A 19133-nucleotide genomic window follows, 5' to 3' on the forward strand; every position below is an offset into this window, starting at 1 on the left:
ATAAACGTTTTGTATTCGCTCATTATTAATATCTGATCTAAATATAATATCTATACCAAATCTGTATTCTATGTGTTAATCTTTCTAGGCAAAGTTAAGCAGAGAGACTTAAGAATTATTTATCTTTTTTTTTTTTATATATAATATCTTTTAATCGTTAAATGCATACTGTTGCCAGTTGTCTACATTTCAATTCCACTTAATTTTACAATTAATTTAATGAGAACAATTTAAATAAGACAACTTAAAAGTAAAATAAAACTGACAACAATATGCATCTAACGGTTCAAAATTAGAAATACTAAGGTAAGCTTTACGCGAGCGATGCAGGTCTGCGTCGCTATGCATTTAAGGGTTAGTGGAATGAATTTTGCAAATTTGGAATGTATCTACCTCGTCAATGGCTTCGCGTAACGGCTTCCCGGCAGCTTGAGCTATAACTATTGGAAGTTCATTATAATCGGAATTTGGTCCATTTGTGATACTATTATTATTGCTGATAATGGTGTTGTTATTAATAATTGGCGTTAGTGCTGTACTTGAAACATTATTAGCATTTGTATTTGTGATAATTGTTGCTGTTGGAGCATTTGAACAATTATTGGTGATGTTTTCGTTGTCCCCAATGGCCGTGCAGCCATTAACACTTTTGTTAACATTGTTGATAGCATCCGTGTAAGTGATGGCCAATGATGATTTCGGTTGTGATGATGTTGTTGTTGATGATGATGGTGGTGGTGGCGGTGATATTGCCGAATTCGATGTCTCCGACGATACAGAATTGGTCCGATCTTTGAATAAGCACCCATCAGGACGTACCAAAATTTGTTTGGTACCAATAATCTGAGAAAAAAAAATAAAGAAAAGCGAAACATAAGTGACACGCATTCAAATCAAGAATGTAAGATATTTATCATTAAAAAAAAAAAAAAAAACAATATAAAAATGAAACGATCTAAGTAAAACTATTCCATGCAAATTTTCTTAAATAAAAGTCACAAAAAATGTATAAATATTTCAAAATTCAGGTGTTCGCCGTATTGTAATTTTCATTTCCGTTGGTCATTCTCTTTGCTTTACTTATTGAATATTTCAATTTCATACATATGTAAATGTCACAACAAAAGAAATCGTGGACGTTATGTGCGCTTCTTTCCTCTTTTGGTTTTTCTTACATCTACCCCTTGCACGATTAGCAGATTAAGCTCCATCATGGCGTTTGTAACACCTAAAAGTCAAAGGCATCAAATAGCAATCGAGTATTGTTAGGTCGTTTAAAAAATATAAAACCTTCTCATGTATTTATTTTAATGTTTCTGCTTCTAGCCATGTTCACTAATCAGTTGTCTCTACTCCTGTTACTTGGTCACATCTTACAAATCGCTGCTGTTATTAAAGCAGGGCAAAGTTTCTACAAAGTAGATCGGGTTTTAAATATGGTGCCGATTAGTCGCGAAATAGAAAAGAAGACTAGTGCTTTCAATCACCCTCTGAAAGTTAACACAAAACTTCCATGGGAGCAATCGTAATTTCTACACAAACTCTACGAGTCATCTAAATGGACAATGGAAACGTTACGGTAGATATGTACTGTGAATAAAACTTTTTTACTTTTCTTATAACACAAGACACTAAAGATGAATTCATTCCACTCTTTCAAAAACATTCTCAAATAGCTATCGGAATGCTTTCGAACTAAATATATTCTTGGCCAACCAGACAAGATTCTTCGCCGATTTAATCCCGTACTTCTGTTGAAATTATCCCACACTTCAATAATGAGGCGAAAGTCTAAGATATTAACCTAAGATATTCTTGGTAAATTATTTATTAAAAATTGTCAAGAAAAGCATAAAGAGGTTGAAAGACTAAAGTAACGTAAATGTAATGTTTCAACAATTCACGACCTACAGGGGATTTCTAGCCGAGATTAGTCTCCAAACTCAGAGAAGTTAGGAGTATCAAGATGAGCAGAATTGACTTCCCAGATCAAAAATGATGGCTTGTAGCGTTATGGTTAGTCGCGTTAAGTATAAAAAAACACAGTTGGGTTTCTCAAAAGAACTTTTTATGTATCTTCACACTTACAGCTTTATTTGGCAAAATCCGAACATTAATGAATCTCTTCATATTTTGTCGAAAAATTCCTCTGTTTCTAGTGAACACCGGTTGGTATGTTCTAAAGCTATATAACTTTTTATTCCGGATAGAATTTTTTCTTTCCATTAAAAATTTTTCAGAAAATTCTTACAATTGCCAAGATCAAAGTTGTCAATCACAGCCTAAGTCGCATAGGGAAGTTACGTTTTTTTTTTTAGTTTTATTGTTAATGTATTACAAGCATATTTAATATCGATTTGAAATGTGGTTCAGGTACCTAGCAGGATAGCGTACATTTTCTTCGAGTCAATGGCCTCGATCGGTCAGGGGCTAATAAGGAAACATACATCAAAGTTATTAAGATGTTGCGCTCTTGAAATTCGTCTCAAGGCGAATATAATTTTTTTTTTTTTTTTTTGTATAAGTAAGCCTGGGCGACTTTTGCTGGTCTTCCGTACTGGTACTCGTTTCAATTGTATTTAATTTTTTTTGAACGTCAAATGTACTTCAAACACATCGCTATGGAATAACACATTTATATATATATATATATATAGCTTTGTTGTAGTGTTTCTACAGGTCTTAACCTTTAAGCGAAATAACAATCAGGAGAAAAAGCACTTTTCATATGAAAATCAATCAACTTATAAATATTTCATTACTTTGCTGAGTATACACAGGTCTATGAGAAGCGTGTGATGGTAATGTTCTAATATTTTTATTGTCATGACTTTCGCAACGCATATAGATCAGCTATGGAAAGTATTTCGTTAAAAGAATAAAATTTCAAAGTACGCTATTGTTCTTCCAGTCTTATATCCGACGATCTATGACTGGGCACGAATGAAAAAATTAGTCAAAATTACCATCAATTTACTAACAGAATAGATCTTACAAAACCTTTGATGGATGATTTGTGATATTTTTCTAATCTGATAAACTATCAGATTTGTCTCTATGAAATCTCCATAAATAAAACTCAATGAAGAGTAATGAACATACATAAAAGAAAATCGGTTAAGAAATAGTTTAGGTATTATTTAGCGGCACACTATTAAAACTTAGAAATGCCTAAACGTATTCATCAAAATAATCTCATGTGCATATATATATATATATAATCAATAGTGATTCTGGATTAATTTTATTGCTTAAATAGCGCCAATCATAGGTTCGATTTAAACCGATTTATAAAGACGGGCACCGGTGATGTTCTACTCAATTAGCATTTTCTATATTGTTTCTAAGGTAAACTAAATAACGAGTAATAGACAAAAGTTTCTATTCGACAGTGTTTTAAATTTGAATTTGTTTTCAACATATTTCAAAAAAAATTTTTTTTATGGATATTTGTTGAACTAATACACCAAACCGAATTATCAAGTAACTTGCTGACTTCATAATGAAGCGAAACTTATGGAAAAATTCTAAAATAATTGGGATTTAACAAAACGATGAACACAATGTACATAATTTATTCAAAGTAATGAATCCAAAGATAATAATTTTTTTACTTAGTACTTAGAATATTCACACTTGGAAGAGAAATGAAGATAAACTATTTTCGAAGTGTCTCTCATTTTATTTATTTGATATTGTCATGAAGTTTAATAGTGGAAGCGCAGTTTACCCTAAGCTGCTCGGCTTCAGTTCGCCAAGTCTTCCCGTCTCACAGGTTGCCAATATAGCTCGGCATAAGACGTTTCCTAATCTTTATGTTTTAGGCGGATTGAAAGCCTTTAGCTTACGAGCGAGTGAAACGCTAAGTTGAACTGCTTCGATACAATTGAATTTCTTTATTTTATTCGGCACTATTTATATTTATTTTCTACACTAAATTATGCTTATCTAACAAAAATTATGATCGTTTAATTGCGGCATCGTATTGCATTACGAAATGCAATACTCGCCCTGCTGAAGTGTGACATAAATTTTATTTTTATTTTACCAAACGAATTATGCTGAAGTCGCATAATTCAGTCACACTTCAAAGTGGATGCATACGACGGTATGCGATCACACTACAATATATTCATAGAGTATTGCTGTAAGTATAATGTTTCGATGAATAGTTGGAGCGAAATTGAATTGTAACAATAATTTGCAATTCGTTTAAACCGCTTCGGTGTCAGTGCAATCGGCCAATTAATGCTTCAAGCACTTCCGTATATCCGATCGTGCTGATACACTACAGTATATAAGGCGTAATAAAAAACACAATCAATTTTTCTGTATATTCAAAAGCCAACCAATTTCGCCTCCCCTCTCCCCTTCACAAAATATCAGATTATCTTCTTATTACCAAGGCAGTTACAAAGGCAAATACAAGAGCTTGAAGAGTAAAATGATTAAAATTGGTTCGGCCGACGATGTAATACAATTTCATAAGCGCTTACCCGATGGCCTATAGTCTTAATATAGCCCAAACTCCAAGCTCTTATAGAAATTCCTGTAAGAATGTCTCTGGTATACAATATAATACCTGCCTTTGGGACGATCTATATGGAGAGATCGTTCTCGTTCACTTTCAGGTCAATCATTCCGAAATGCTCCCTTGTCGTCATCGCCTTGTGTGCATGTATAGGAGACATTTCCTGAATAACTAGGTGACAAAAAAAGTAAAACATACTTTTCCCATTAGACCATTGAAAGCAGAAGAACCCCCCAAAAATGCTCTTAGGCCCTACATCCCGTGGAATAAATGCTAATATAAAAACTTTGCAGAAGTAATCAAACCTTTACTCCGATGTAAGTCAGGAAAAGCGTTTATTGAGAAAGTAGTTGGATGGTATCCAAGATGGGTGAATAATTCAAAAGCAACTATATACATATCTTAGCATTAATCTGGTTAGATAACAGAAGTAATGATGAACAGCTCCTATGAGAGGCTTAGTTGGAAACGGAATGAATATAATTAGTTGGGCATAAACCTTCGGGGAAACTTAAGACGATGGTTCGGTTAAACCGAAGTGTGAGTGCTAAATGCTTCGGTACAGTCCTTTGAGATGCATTCGTGGTGGCCATAATTATCCCGCAACGCGGGTTTAGACTATGCCCAAACTTTTATATGTAAATCTTTATTATTGGATTAGGCCCTCTCTCTTGCAGGATTGTCTTCCAAACCAGAAACCATTTAAAAATACCCAATGGTTCTACGGAGCTATCCCGATTAAGTCGCCAAAGCAGGTCCAGACGATAAACAACTGAGACTCTGTAACATCGTTACATATCGTTCTCCTCTTTTTTTTTCTTTTCTTGACTCACGTAAGGAGTTCGAGCCTCCGCAAAACTTTATAACTATTACTCTAATATATTAGAAAAATCTTCTAAGATGGTAAAAAAATATATAGAAATATGAAAATATGGCTTAACGCGAGTGGCAGGTGCCGAAATCACATCTGTCTTAGGTTAGATAAGAAACATTCTCCGGTTAGAAAGCGCTTGAAAGTAATTATGTTCAAAATTCTGCAAAGCAAATGTTAATACTATTAAAATACAAGGTTTCTTTTACGTTGACTTGATCGTTTCGTTAACTTAACAACGAATACACTAAGTAAATACCAATATTCGAAATTAGTATTTTGGGCTTGGAATTTTGCAGAAGCTGCAGGAAATGATAATTTTAATAGTGTTAGCTTCAAAACGGTGTCTGCAGAAAAGTTAGAAGCCAAGTACTCAAAGTCATTATTAAAGCTAAAAGTTGGGTAGGATTGTTAGCACAATACATCGTCTCTATAAGTTGCTTCTCGTTGTTTCTTTTTAGTTGATAAGTACCAATAAGTTATTCGATCGACGGTTAAATACTTCAGAATTAGAGCTTTTTTATGCTCCCCATTAGTCATAGATCATAAAAGCTGCTTCCATAACAATCCGATTCGAACTTTGACTTTCAATCTTTTTAACTATTCTCCCACCGTTGTTGCTGCATGGAGGTCGCCACCCGAAGCAAATATATCTTGAAAAAGGGTAATGCGGTGTTGGCTAGCCGGGATTGTATGGTTGGTCCGAAGGCAAGAGGGTCTATGTCGCGTAAAATAAGGCTAAAGGTTTTATAGAGGGTGAGGAGCCAACCATAAAGTCACGAGTACCTACGGGTACAGCTGACACCATTGATTGAACCGCAGACTGGTGCTTGCCCAGATCATTCGGTGGGAAGCTTGCATGCTGACATACCATGTGGAAACTGGTATGGAAGCTGATATGTCCAATCACACTTTGAACGCAGCAAGTAAGTAATGTGTGAGTCCTGGTTCCTGGCTACGCCCCCTAGGGGAGTATGGTGGTAACTGTGGTTTTTCTAAAGTGAATAGTTAACAAGGTAATGAGAGGTCTCGACATTCTCCAGAGTGGGTTCATTGGGCCATATACAATATTTAGTTTCTCCAGTGCAGTTCAGGCCCCCAGTTTATAGAGACTGTCTACCTGTCCGTGCACCATCGGGTGCCGTGAGGTGAACTTTATAAGAGGTACTCACGTTAAGCAAAAGGAAAATCTGTTGCTCCTGCTATGTACTCTTTTCCATAACTATTAAATATATCTTCTCTTATGACAATAAAACTGACAAATATAGAATATAGAGATTCTTGAAAGTTCATTTACCGCGTAATAATGCAAATTTGAACGTAGGAATAGAAATAGTTCTTGCTCGTCGTTTAGCTTGAAAAGCGATTTTAATTGATACTGGAAAGAAATACTCGAAGCATTTCAAGCGAGTGACAGATGCCTAAATAACGTCTGGATTGGGTTAGATGAGAAACATTCTAGGATTAGAAAGGGCTTTACCGTAATTACGTTTAAATTTCTATAAAGCGAAGGTAGAAACTATTAAAATACAAAATTTGGTTTAGGTTGATTTAATCGTTTCGCTAACTACAAGCAACAAAGAACAAATACACCAAAAATTTTCATATTAAAATTTAATTCAATTTCTCATTAAAAGCATTACACCTCATAATGTATGAAAATAATTAAAAATGAAAACAAAAGAAAAAAAAAAAAAACAACAAATGTATTTAAAATGGAAGATAAAGTAAATAAATAATAAAAAAAAACAAAAACAAAAAAAAAAATCATGTATGCATGATTACGAGTATCGTGTATTGAAACCAGTTTATGGTATGGAACAGTAACGCCATGTATTTTCCAAAGTCCAAACTATTCAACAAACAGTTAAGTATTCCATTATAAATCGATTTCGAAGCATTTAACCTAAAATGGTTGAAAATTGTATTTATGCGACATTCATACACACGCAATTCGGTACTAAATATTAGAATAAATTCAATTAATTTTGAATACCAAGATTTTAATGTAATGAAATGCGAATTTCAAACATCAGGCGAAACAATGTAACGAATTGTTATAAGTTGCATATATATTATTATTATTAGTAACATAGTAGAGAAAGGCTATTGGACTTTTCCACAAACAGTCTGCAGTGCTCTTACAGATAAACGACGTAAATACCTGACAAGTAGGTAGTCAAACGAGAAACTAAAGGCAGGCAAGTAAAACGAGCTCATTTCAAAACGAAAATATTATCCATTTAAACTAAAGAAACCTGTCCATTGTGGATTAATAATTTTCTATAAACTTTAAGCCTAAATGAATGTTGTTGTTAAATTTTTGTACGCATGCGCGTACAGAGCGTGCAAATACTATTTTCATTTATTGTGCAGAAAAGCTTAAACGGTTCTTTTTTAAACAAAATTACAATCTTTCGCTGTCATAATAAAAAAAAAAAGCTATTCAACACTGTGCTAAGAACAATTGAAACACAGGTAATAATACTCAAGGTAATTATCAGATTAAGTTACGCTAGATTAACGTAACACTGCGATTCGTTTAAATATTCATCCATTGCGTTATTTACGACGATTTGTTAAAGACAGTTTCTTTAAACAATCAACAGATTGCAATAATTTTTATTACGAACGCATCAACCTTTGTGTATCAATGCAAAGTGACTTATTTTCATTTCTTGAAAGCTCCTCGTAACTGGGCTTTAGAACTCGCCAGAGTTAAATTAAACAATGAGTTACTTGTAGAGATTTCTCTCCGCCGATATTAATCAAACTTACATCAATGTTTTGACAAAGTTAAAGTCACTACAATTATAAGAAAGTCGGCGGCATAGTTTTAAAAAGCAATAAAGCGAAACGAAAGAAGCGCTGGCCTACTCCGGGAACCTAAGTGGGAGAAAGAAAACATTGTTTTTTGCCAAAATAGATTTTATTCATCAACACACTCTACGTCAAGAGTGTTACAAATAGACCCACGCCTCTCCACCATTCCAAGCGCTTCTTATGGAAACGCAAAATACGGTCCAATTTCCGCAATGACCTCACAATGTCAACCAGACCATTTTCCTCGCATCCTTTAACGACTTGCAAGCAGATAAGAAGCGCTTCTTATAGAAACGTAAAATACGGTCCAATTTCCGCAATGACCTCACAATGTAAACCAGACCATTTTCCTCGCATCCTTTAACGACTTGCAAGCAGATAACAGTTGCTGGGAGTCGAAATCTAAAGACTACGGCGAATTCCCTATGTAGCCATCTCTAAGATCGTTGATATTTTTGGTCGATTGTGAGTAAAATCGGCACGCGATTGAAAAACAGCTCTCCGATGCTCAAATTTATACGCGAGATAGCGTATAGTGTATCTCTGCTATCTCTTGCAGCTTCATGATTCAATTATCGTGAATAATTGTTAGAATTTTTTTTTGTTGTTTCATGGTTTGGTCATTTCTTTTGGACATCCACTCCACGCTTTGTTTTGAAATTCATCGATTTACTCTTCTTTTCCGCAGGACAGAGTTGCCATCAGACTTTTCAAACCAGCCCCAAGTTAGAATGGTACTTCTTCGCCGTCAAAAAGCATCATCGAAACGGATTTTTTCCATTGTTTTGAAAATATGAGCAGAGCGACGGCCCTGTAGCTACTTTAACTCGTAAAGAAAAAAATTATCCAAATAATACGAAATTTTGACAGGTGTCGAGAGCAGCCGACATGTAATTACTGAGCGATGTGTTATGAGCACGAAAGTATGATAATTTGTTTACACAATACTAATCAATGGATTGGAACAAATTTTTTACACACATTTTTACATTTGTTAATGCATTTAACGTGTTTTTGCGGCGCAGCGGGTTGCTCTAAAAACTTTTTCTTTTCACACCGATCAGCAAAGGGTAAGGGATATAGTCATTTTATCGAAACGTTTGCGACACACAAAAGAAAGCTCCAGAGACCCCATAATGTGCTTACAGTCTTGACTCAAGCATGTCCATTTTCCAGTAGGTCTGTCTGTCTATCTATGTAATTTACATGTGCTGGCCGCAAAGATGAAGCTATTGGTTTCAAAATCGGCAGAGACATTGAAAGTTCTTGCGCGCAAGTTAGCGCTGAAAATAGGGTAAGTCGGTTAAGAGTCAACAGAACAGAACAACTTAATCTGAGACGACCTCTGTTTACAAAAGTAAAAACAATTTGGTTTTTCGCTCGTTACTTGTATGGAACTTACATATACAATGATAAAAATTTACTTGTATATTCTATGGGTGGTCCTGCAGCACTTGCGCAAAAATGAAGCAAATCGTGATTTTTGTCACTTTCTTGATGTTTTGTGGTACACAAGTGCGAATGCTGAAAGTTATCCCTGTACATTCTTCACATGAAAATACATCATCTGGGATCCATAATGAGAAGCATTCTCTTTTTTTAGTATTGCAATCAATATTGATATCAAATAAAAGGTCTTGGAGATTAGAATGCGACAAGCTAAGTAAGTCAGTTGCAAATTAAAAATCGCGGAAGTCACGACGGTATACGATCGCGAACAGTGATGGGCATAAAAGACTCGGTCGGGATCGAATATAATTTTCTTAATTGTTTGTTTTTTTTTTTTTTGTTTTGGACCGAACTTCTACGAGCCGTAACGTCATAGAAGTTTCAGGAATTTTCGCCGATGGCATTTGCACAAATTTACACACAAGTAGCAGTGTATACGTAATTAAAATGCGTCATGAATATTGCAATCGTATGTGTAAGGATTTTCGAGTATCTTACAGATAAATAAGTAGCAGTTTATAGCAATCAGTTCAATGAAAATCTTAATAATTCAAGATTTTTATTTTGTCTATGTGACCTATAATGAAACTGTTGTTGGTATTACTGTTACAATCGTAAGCAGATTGCTTAAACAAAGCATATACGTATATGGAGAAAAAAAAAAACCAGACTTTGTGTGTTAATTACATTTAATTATTAGCAGACAAGTTATAACTGAACTATAATTAACTATCAATTATTATCTATTTTCATATCAATTCCAACAAAAAATTACTACAACAACATCATCAAATGCCACAAAAAGCAAAAGAACTCATATATACACGTAAATGTTCAAGTCATGTTGGATTTAATCATCCGTATCAGATTTTTTAAATATTTTTTTATTTTATTTATTTATTTATTTATTTTTTATTTTTATTTTTTTTTTTTTTTTGTTATTTATTTATTTCATTTCATTTCAACGCAACAGTAATTCGTTTTTTACGAGGAATAGTGTATTAATTGTTATTAAAAGTATTTTAGTAGAAATATTAAAATTTAAATTAAAACATGATGAAAAAATAAAAAAAAAAATAACATGAATTTCATCTTATTTGTTGTTAATACTTTGTTATGGTCAGTCATAAGTTAATGGGCGGAGATTTGTTTTAAATTTGTTTCTACATGTTGTATTGTACTGTCTCTTATTATTACTTTTTTTTTTTATATATATATTTAACAAAAATAAATTACAACTTAAAAAACGAATAATAATCTTAAACCGTCGGAAAGAGATGAGGAAAATGATGTTCAAATTTATAATCTACACTGAAAAAAAAAAAAAGTTGGCATGATATTGAGCTCCATTTTGCAATGCAGACTAATCCTAATGATTGCTTAATGCTCCCTGCCCTCTTCTAACATTAAGCAGTGTAAGCCCAACCACTATCTTGTAATAGCGGTCAGAAAGAATTTTGTTCAGACAATAAATTAATTTTTTTTTTTTTGTTTATTATTAAGCCTTTAAATATTTATTTTATCGGCACATTAGAGACCTGTCTGTGATGGTCGTCAAATTTATCTTGTGGCTCTCTCTTAGATTCAGTCTACTGAATGGTTTAAATACACTCTCCGGTTTGTCCAATACTTATAATGTCTTCCTTCGTATTGTTTGTGTGTAGGTCGTTTTCCGATGTATGGACTCTTACTCGAAACAGGAATTTTAAAACAAGTAAAAACACTACAGAACTTCAGATTTTCTCATTAAATACTTCACACAACATCGCTTAATAAACTTATTTATAAAAGGTCTTTTCAAGACAAGGCGTTATATGAGAAGTGGTTAAGAAAGTCAACCATTTTCAATGGCGTTTGTTCTTGGGCTAAAACGATCGGTGGTGTAATGCTGAATTTCAACAAAATGTGCAAAAGCTTGCGACCTGGAGGTTGAACACAAGAATATCACACGGGCGGACGGACAAACAGGGAAACAAGCTTAGATCAATTCAGTAAATGATTCTGAGTAATTCGATATAATAAATGACTTTGTGTTGAATGCAAGAATATCACAGCGATGGAGGGACGGGCAGACAAGCAGGCTTTGATCGATTCAGTACGAGAGTGTGAGTGATTCGATATAATAAATGTCCTTGTCGACTTTCTGGACTTGGTATCAAAAATAAAAAAATAACCAGAAGAAATATTTCCATTGGAATTATTTCGCTTTAAGCAAGAGTCATCGCTTAATAAACAATCATCTCAGAGCTTTCAGTGCTGCTGCTGCTGCAAATTCCTCTCAGACTTTTTCATCAATGAATTACGCAACTTTTCTGCAACTGTTGTGAAGGTTTTCAAAGCAAAATACACCCGCAAGGATAGTGAACCTTCTCGTTGATGAAAATATCGAAAAAATAAAGGGCTTTATACTCTGCAAAACGACCTTTAAATATTAGAGGCGTGGTTGATCAGTCGTTTTCAAAAACCCACTTCCGATTTCTAGACGTTGGTTTTTCCAGGCAAAAAGACAATATAAATATAAAGGAAACTTGCGGTAATGAAAAAAAAAATTTTTCAAAATGAATCATCTTTGCTTAATTATTGCGCACAATAAAAATTGATAGGCTTTCGAGTCACTATTTCCTCAATCTGACACAAACTCACTATCATCTCAATCTGACACAAAAAAAAGTTTGCATTTAAATTGAAACTAATATTTTTGAAGAGAAATTCCCTTTACTTTTCGAACATGGTATTATATGACACTTCAAGGAATCTCCCAAATGTACCTTTAACTGATCAGTTTTTTTTTTTTTTGGTACATTTTGTACATTTTAATTCCTTATCTTTAGTATTAGTTCGAGCCATAAATAGCTTCCAATGCAGCTAAGTACAATCTATTGTTCATGTTTACCCCACAATAAGTCACCGAGACAAAGGTGTTTTCCCTATACAGATAACGATTCAGTTAGTCTTCTATCAACTGTTTTATGTGGTCTTTTTCTTAACCTCTGGATGGAGAGTCAAAAAGTGCATGTTCGACATGTAATGCTTTGGGAATTTAAACATGGCAGCAACGCTAAGGCGACAGCTGAAAAGATATGCAGCGTATACGGTGAAGGACTGACAACTGATCGGACAGTTCAAAATTGGTTCTGGAGATGCGACGTTAAAAGATGGAACGTCCTTCCGAGTTTGACGACAAGCTTTTTTTTAAAGGCAACATCGGAGTAAAATACACGCGTGGCATAGCAAAAATGTTGAATACCTCACAATCAATTGTTAAACTAACATGAACAACAAAATAAATTCCTGATGAAAAAAACGGAAGTTGCTTAGGGCTCGATCTAATATTTACGTAATTTTCCTTATGACGTCGTATATGTTTAAGTATATCGCATTTCCACAATACTCTCTTCATGTAACATCTTTTAAAATTCTGGTCTTTCACTTTTCTAGGTTAGAACTTGCAAATAACATAATTGCGACTACGCAAAAGTTGCCAAAACGTATAAAGTTTACTTTGGCCATTCAATGCGTTTTAGGGAAAACGCTGGTACCTTAAGATTTAAGAATGGTAAAGAAACATCTATTCTTTCAATTACAAGGATGGACAGAAAAGTTACTTAAAATACTTCGTAAGTAATTAACTTCGTTTCCCAACAGAAAAAATTTTTTTTTCAATGTATTGCGTGCTTTTCATTTTATCTGATGAGCTTTCGTAGTCATTTTGGCTATATCATGATTTTGCGCTCATAGAATTTTTGCAATTTATTTCCAAGATGCTGACCATGATGTGATTTCTAATTGACCTCACTAGTTAAAGCTTTACCAGCCAAAGACTTTATCAAAATTGAAATAAAATTTTAGTTAAATAACGAAAGGTTAAGGTTATGCGACAATTTTAAATAATCGATGAATCTCTCCTTGTTAAATAACGAAAGGTTAAGGTTATGTGACAATCTTAAATAATCGATGAATCTCTCCTTGGTCGCACTTAACACACAACCATCGAGAGATAATTAATTAATTAGACTTTGTATGCGACATATTCAACGTCTATGTATTTCGCCGGAAATCTAATTGACAGTAAATCAAGTGCAAAGGAAGATTAGTCGCTTTGTTCAAAACCTGAAATTTTCATAATTTTTTTTCTCACAGTGTATATAACGTTTCGCTATATAAACAAACGACATTTTGCAATACAAGATATTGCGTGCATTTGATTGTCATTTTATGGACTTGAATAGAGAAAACGCATATAAGCAGAGACTAGTAGCAAAAGTAAAAAAAAAAAAATAAATAAATAGAAAACTGCTTGATTTGAGAAATACCTATACCCTCAAGTTCGACTATATATAAATTTTAAGCAAAGCTTATTATTTATCCTACTTAAAATAAATAATCATAAAATTACTTCATCGAAGTTCATTATAAATGCAAATTCTTATCATCAAAGCAGAGAAGAAGTGCATTGCATTTGTCAAACCGTTTGTAACACAATCAGTCGGAGACTTTCTTTATAAGATACATTTTTTGATCTACAATCTCATCCTTGAGCAGACAAAGTATAAAAAAAGCAAGGTTGGCTTAATTTGGTGCCAGGCAAAGAGGCTGAGAGCTGAGATAATATTCCTAACATCGGGATCAGAAATGAGTTATCCCGAGAACTTGTCCTGCCTAATCCTAGTTCCGAAGCACAATCCAGTGGCAACTCAAGCCCTAACTATTGCTAAGAGATCCACATGAGATGTACATTATTGAACTAATGTTAAATAAATATTTGATTACAAGAAAATATATGCAAAAAAAATTTTAGGTAATTGCTTATGATGTTAATGTTTTTGTTAGAATAGTAAGAAGCAAGGAAAAGCGAAACATGTATGCACAATGCATAATCAAGACAATAGTATGATATATTGCAGAGTTGTTTTATATGTAATTATGTAGAGATTATTATGTTTTTTGCAATAATTTACGAAAACAAAATGCATTACATAGAAGAAAATTAAGTGAATGCCAATCAAATCGAAAAAAAAAAGAAGAAAATTACTTTTGAAAATATTAATTACAAAATCTCAACCATTCTACGGGCATGTTGCTAAATTATCCTCCTCAAGGTTTCCACAGTGAGACGATCATGGAAGAAATACTAACTTGTAATGACGACAGAATGAAGGCATCACTTCCAATAGCCAGAGGTTGCGAAAACTTTGAACATTTTTCTTCTAAATATTCTGCACTTCGAGTATGTATGTATGTATGTATGTATGTATGTAAGTGCGTATGCAGGTATTGTAGAAAATAATGTATAAAATTCCACAAATTTCGCTTATTGTTGTTGTTCTATCGAAATAAGACAGAGAACATGTTATACGCAACAAGTAACGCTTCCTTAACTTCTAGTTTAAGACTTTATTGTAAATTAATATTAAAATAATAAGTTAATATTGAGTAAATAGTGAAGCGTAAAAGGCACCGACGGGAGATGAAAGTGTTAGTTAAAAAATACTAAGATATTCTCTTCAGGCATATTTGATAATCTGTTTTCATTACGAAAAAAAGATTACTTTCTAGTTTTCTAGCAAATGTTACCCAGAATTCAGTATTAGGTCTACGCATGGGAAGACAAGTTTTTAAGAAATTCTAAAAATTCTCCAATAACCTCATACGAATATTCTTTGCTTGGTTTGCTATAAATGATTGGTTGTACTCCGACTGTGTTTGCGATTTCCGTCTCAGGTGAAAACTGAGCTGAATTAATCAAAGAATTTCTCCCGAATTCATAAAATTCCGTTAATCAAGGATATGTGTGTGAATGGACAATAATTTTGAATGTTATACCCTGTGTTCTCTCTTTAGCAATTTTAAGATCGGATGCTTCCTTTTGTCTTACGTTAAATTTTTCACTCTTTAACCGTGTTCTGCTGCGATCCTTGAGTGCGTTACGATATTAAGAACCTTAGGCTTGGTAGTATATGTAAAATAGCTATATACACACAAAGACGCGCCTTAGTGCCAACGGTTAATGTCAAATCGCGTCATTAGCGTCGTTACTTCTACTTGACGTCTGACAAAGATCTTCAACTCACAATACTAAACAAATTCCACATCACAACATAATTTGTGGTAATGTTGGGCGTCGAGTTATATGTCAGCGAAGAATATTCAGGTCTAGTTATCATTCGAGCGTTGAAAACTCGAAAGGCGAGGTGAGCTTATTTTCAGAATGGCACATGCAAAAATTCATGGTTAGATCCGACCTTACCATCGAAAGTCCGAATTGCTGTAGTAGTAAGACGGCAGTCTGTGTTTGGCGGCACGAAAAGTCTGTGTTCTGCTACAGTCTGTAATACAGAGCGTTACTAACAACATTTAATCATTTCGAATGGTTCGCTGTTCCAAAAGCTACCAGAATATAAAAAAAAAAAAAACAACACTAATGACAAGAGCACCTTCTTACATCTCAACCCTCCGTCAATCCATATCGCAGCATGTTAGGAGCATTCAAATTGGAAATCCTAGTCAAGGTTGATTTCTTCCGATTTCTACATGTGGGCATAAGTGAGGCGCGTACTGGTTAAACAGGGCCTTGGTTCGTAGAAAAATATGAAAAAAACGGCTCGATGAATCCTTGGCGGGAAAAGAGGGAGATTTTTAAAGGCACGACATCCATAAATTGCGAGGCAGGTGTAAAAAAAATATTTTGCTAGCGACGGGAAATACTGTGAAAAACATATTTATTTACGCATCCAATAACTAGTCTTTCATATTTAGATACCTACACACGTATATACATATATTTTTGAAAATATATATTTTCTCCTATTTTTTCACATAACTGATCACGACTATCAATTTAGAAGAGTCAAACTAAGTCAAATATGATTTTTTCAATTTTTTATTTTCATCTTTTATGATCGCATAGTTTAATTTCTACTTAAGCACAACAGTTTTTGTTTTCTATGAAATTATTATTATTTTTTTATTTTTGTTTTCTAATTTCATGCAAATATTTAATAATTTAATGACTACCTTTAAAATGATGAAAACAAAAAAATAGAAAGACGTCATAAGTCATCGACACAATATCAATAAATTCAAAGTCAATAAATATATAACGCATGAAGTCATAGACTTCTTCAAACATTAAAATGATGTAAAAACGTACAAATTTACATTTAAATATTAATTTTACAAATTAATTTTTTTTTTTTGTCATTTTAGTGTAGGTGCGTGAAAGACGCTGACTTAAAAGTAAATTTTACGTTTACAGAAAGAGATATTGACGAAAGAGTCAGTCTACGTACGATACCTGAGCCATAATGCATTGGAATATCGATTGAAGATTTTGGAGAAAATTCAAACTCAAAACTCAAATGTAATGCGACAAAATGAAATGGAAAACTCTCTGTCGATAACTTGGATTCTACCAAATGGGAGAGGCAGTTGGCATAAGCGAATTGCCGCTTAAGAAAAGAGAGCACACACATGAATCGACAGATAATGATGTTTTTGGGAATAACACTATTGCCTTGCTCTATTTCGTAAAGCACTGATATCTTATTACTTTTCCATCTAACGGTATCCCGAACACATAAGCAATGAATTGAAAATATGCGTCGTTATTAAAAAGTGTTTTAATTTGAAGACCTCAACACTTTAACTTTGTATCGACAATGGTGGAAATGTAGGCTTCAAAACGATACCTAAGCAGTTAACTTAAGCATCGGCCGCACAATCTGGTCTGAAAAGAGTTAACCACCTAGATACATTTCTTTCTTCCTGCTGAACTTGAACTATATTTGCTTTACTGATGATAGGAGGTCTGAGTGCTAACCGTGACACGTCCACAATCTAGCCAAAGAAAAAAAGTCGATTTTCGGTAGAAGTAAAAATTCATGGCCATTGACTGGCCTTCTGTCTTATAGCACACACAAAATCTGATCAGAATCTGATCATTGCTTCTTCCTTGTTTTATTTTCTTTTCATTCATTTTCGGTGAGAAGCATCCAAATCAACATTCCAGATTCGGCCTGACCACGGGGACGGTCTATTGCTAGATTTTTGTGATAACTGTGGTTGACCCAAGTCGCAGGAAGAGCTTGCTTGTTCACTCGATTTGGAGCAACATGGCGCCTTACTCATAGGACGACAGGTGTTTTAGATGGGCCTCTTATCACTGTCTGTACGCTGACGGCACTTCGATACTCTGAGGGTGACTTATCTCACTTTGTGTGGCATCGGTCACCGTATACCGTCACGGCGGGGAGACTTGTTAAACTTTTAGAGATATTTGTCCCTCTCACACAATACATATCACAGAAAATGAAGAATTCGAGCGAGTTGACGGTTTCTTCTCTTCATATAAGATATTCCTTCTCTATGTTTAGAATTAGTTGGATATATAGCCACCTCCACTTTTATATATTAAAGTGTGCAAAGATGACACCAAGACTTAAAAACTAAACACGGTTATATCATCTGAAATGTCGAATCCAGCATGGGTTTTATTTATAATTAATTAGTTTTGCACTTGACGTCTTAGCGAAAAAAAATTCAATAATTTTTTTTTTTTTTGTAAATAACAAAGAAACAAAAACGTGCGTACGCCATGACCCTCTATTAAATACCCTACGTCATTTCGCTTAATACTGTTATTTCAAGATAAGGCATTACATGAGAAAGTGGTTGACTCGTTGCATCAGAACACCTCGGTGTATCAAATTTCATGAGAATCCTTGAGAAACTGCAACCCGCAGGTTGAACACAAGAATACACAGACATCAGACATCCGCCGGCTAGACAAACAGGCAAACTTAGATCGATTCAGAAAATGATTCTGGATCGATGAATGCAATAAAAGGCGTGTTCCGTTCAAGTCCTATTGAGTGTTCTATATAATCGCACAAACTTTTTTGTACTCTATACCATAGGCGGTGTACGGTATAATAATGTTTACTGTTATTGCAAAATGGTGCGTTTCTCATCTGCTAGTGTTTTAGATGCAAAGAAATATTTTCAAATCGAAGCAACTGACTCTTACTCAACGTAAAGGTATACTTTACAGGCCGTTTCAATGTAAACGATGCAAAGTATAAGTCGGGATTACAATGATATTGAGGTAAGCTTTGTTCTAAAAATAAATGCAATATCTGTTAAACTAAAGCTTTTTATATTACTCTGTGTTTATAACTATTTCATAGATGAATTCGTTCCAATTAGTTTAACTTTTGTGTTTATCTCATGTGTTAAGACAAAAACGAACAAAATCGCACAGAATGTATTAACGAAAAGAATCGTTATCGAATTTCAAATTGATCTCACAATTTGAAATGGTCTTATCATGATCATCTAAACATTAATGGATATCAAGGTTTGAAGGGTAATTCAACTTTGTAATACTTATAGTCCGCCACACTTGTGGGACAAGGATGGATTAAATCTGTACGTATGCACACAACACCCAGAGACACATCC

General features: G+C 33.9%; 1 protein-coding gene across 5 annotated transcripts in view; it reads right to left on the minus strand.

Moving 5' to 3' along the window:
- LOC119636705 (RNA-binding protein fusilli) overlaps positions 1-19133 on the minus strand; it is an 87913-nt gene that overhangs the window by 29757 nt on the left and 39023 nt on the right. For all 5 annotated transcript variants that reach the window (XM_038032266.1, XM_038032265.1, XM_038032263.1 and 2 more), the window contains exon 3: positions 394-843. In XM_038032266.1, the coding sequence (XP_037888194.1) occupies positions 394-843 (450 nt within the window). The remainder of the gene's footprint in view (positions 1-393; positions 844-19133) is intronic.

This window comes from Glossina fuscipes, unplaced genomic scaffold (genome assembly GCF_014805625.2).
Source record: "Glossina fuscipes isolate IAEA_lab_2018 unplaced genomic scaffold, Yale_Gfus_2 28, whole genome shotgun sequence".
Classification (NCBI taxonomy): domain Eukaryota; kingdom Metazoa; phylum Arthropoda; class Insecta; order Diptera; family Glossinidae; genus Glossina; species Glossina fuscipes.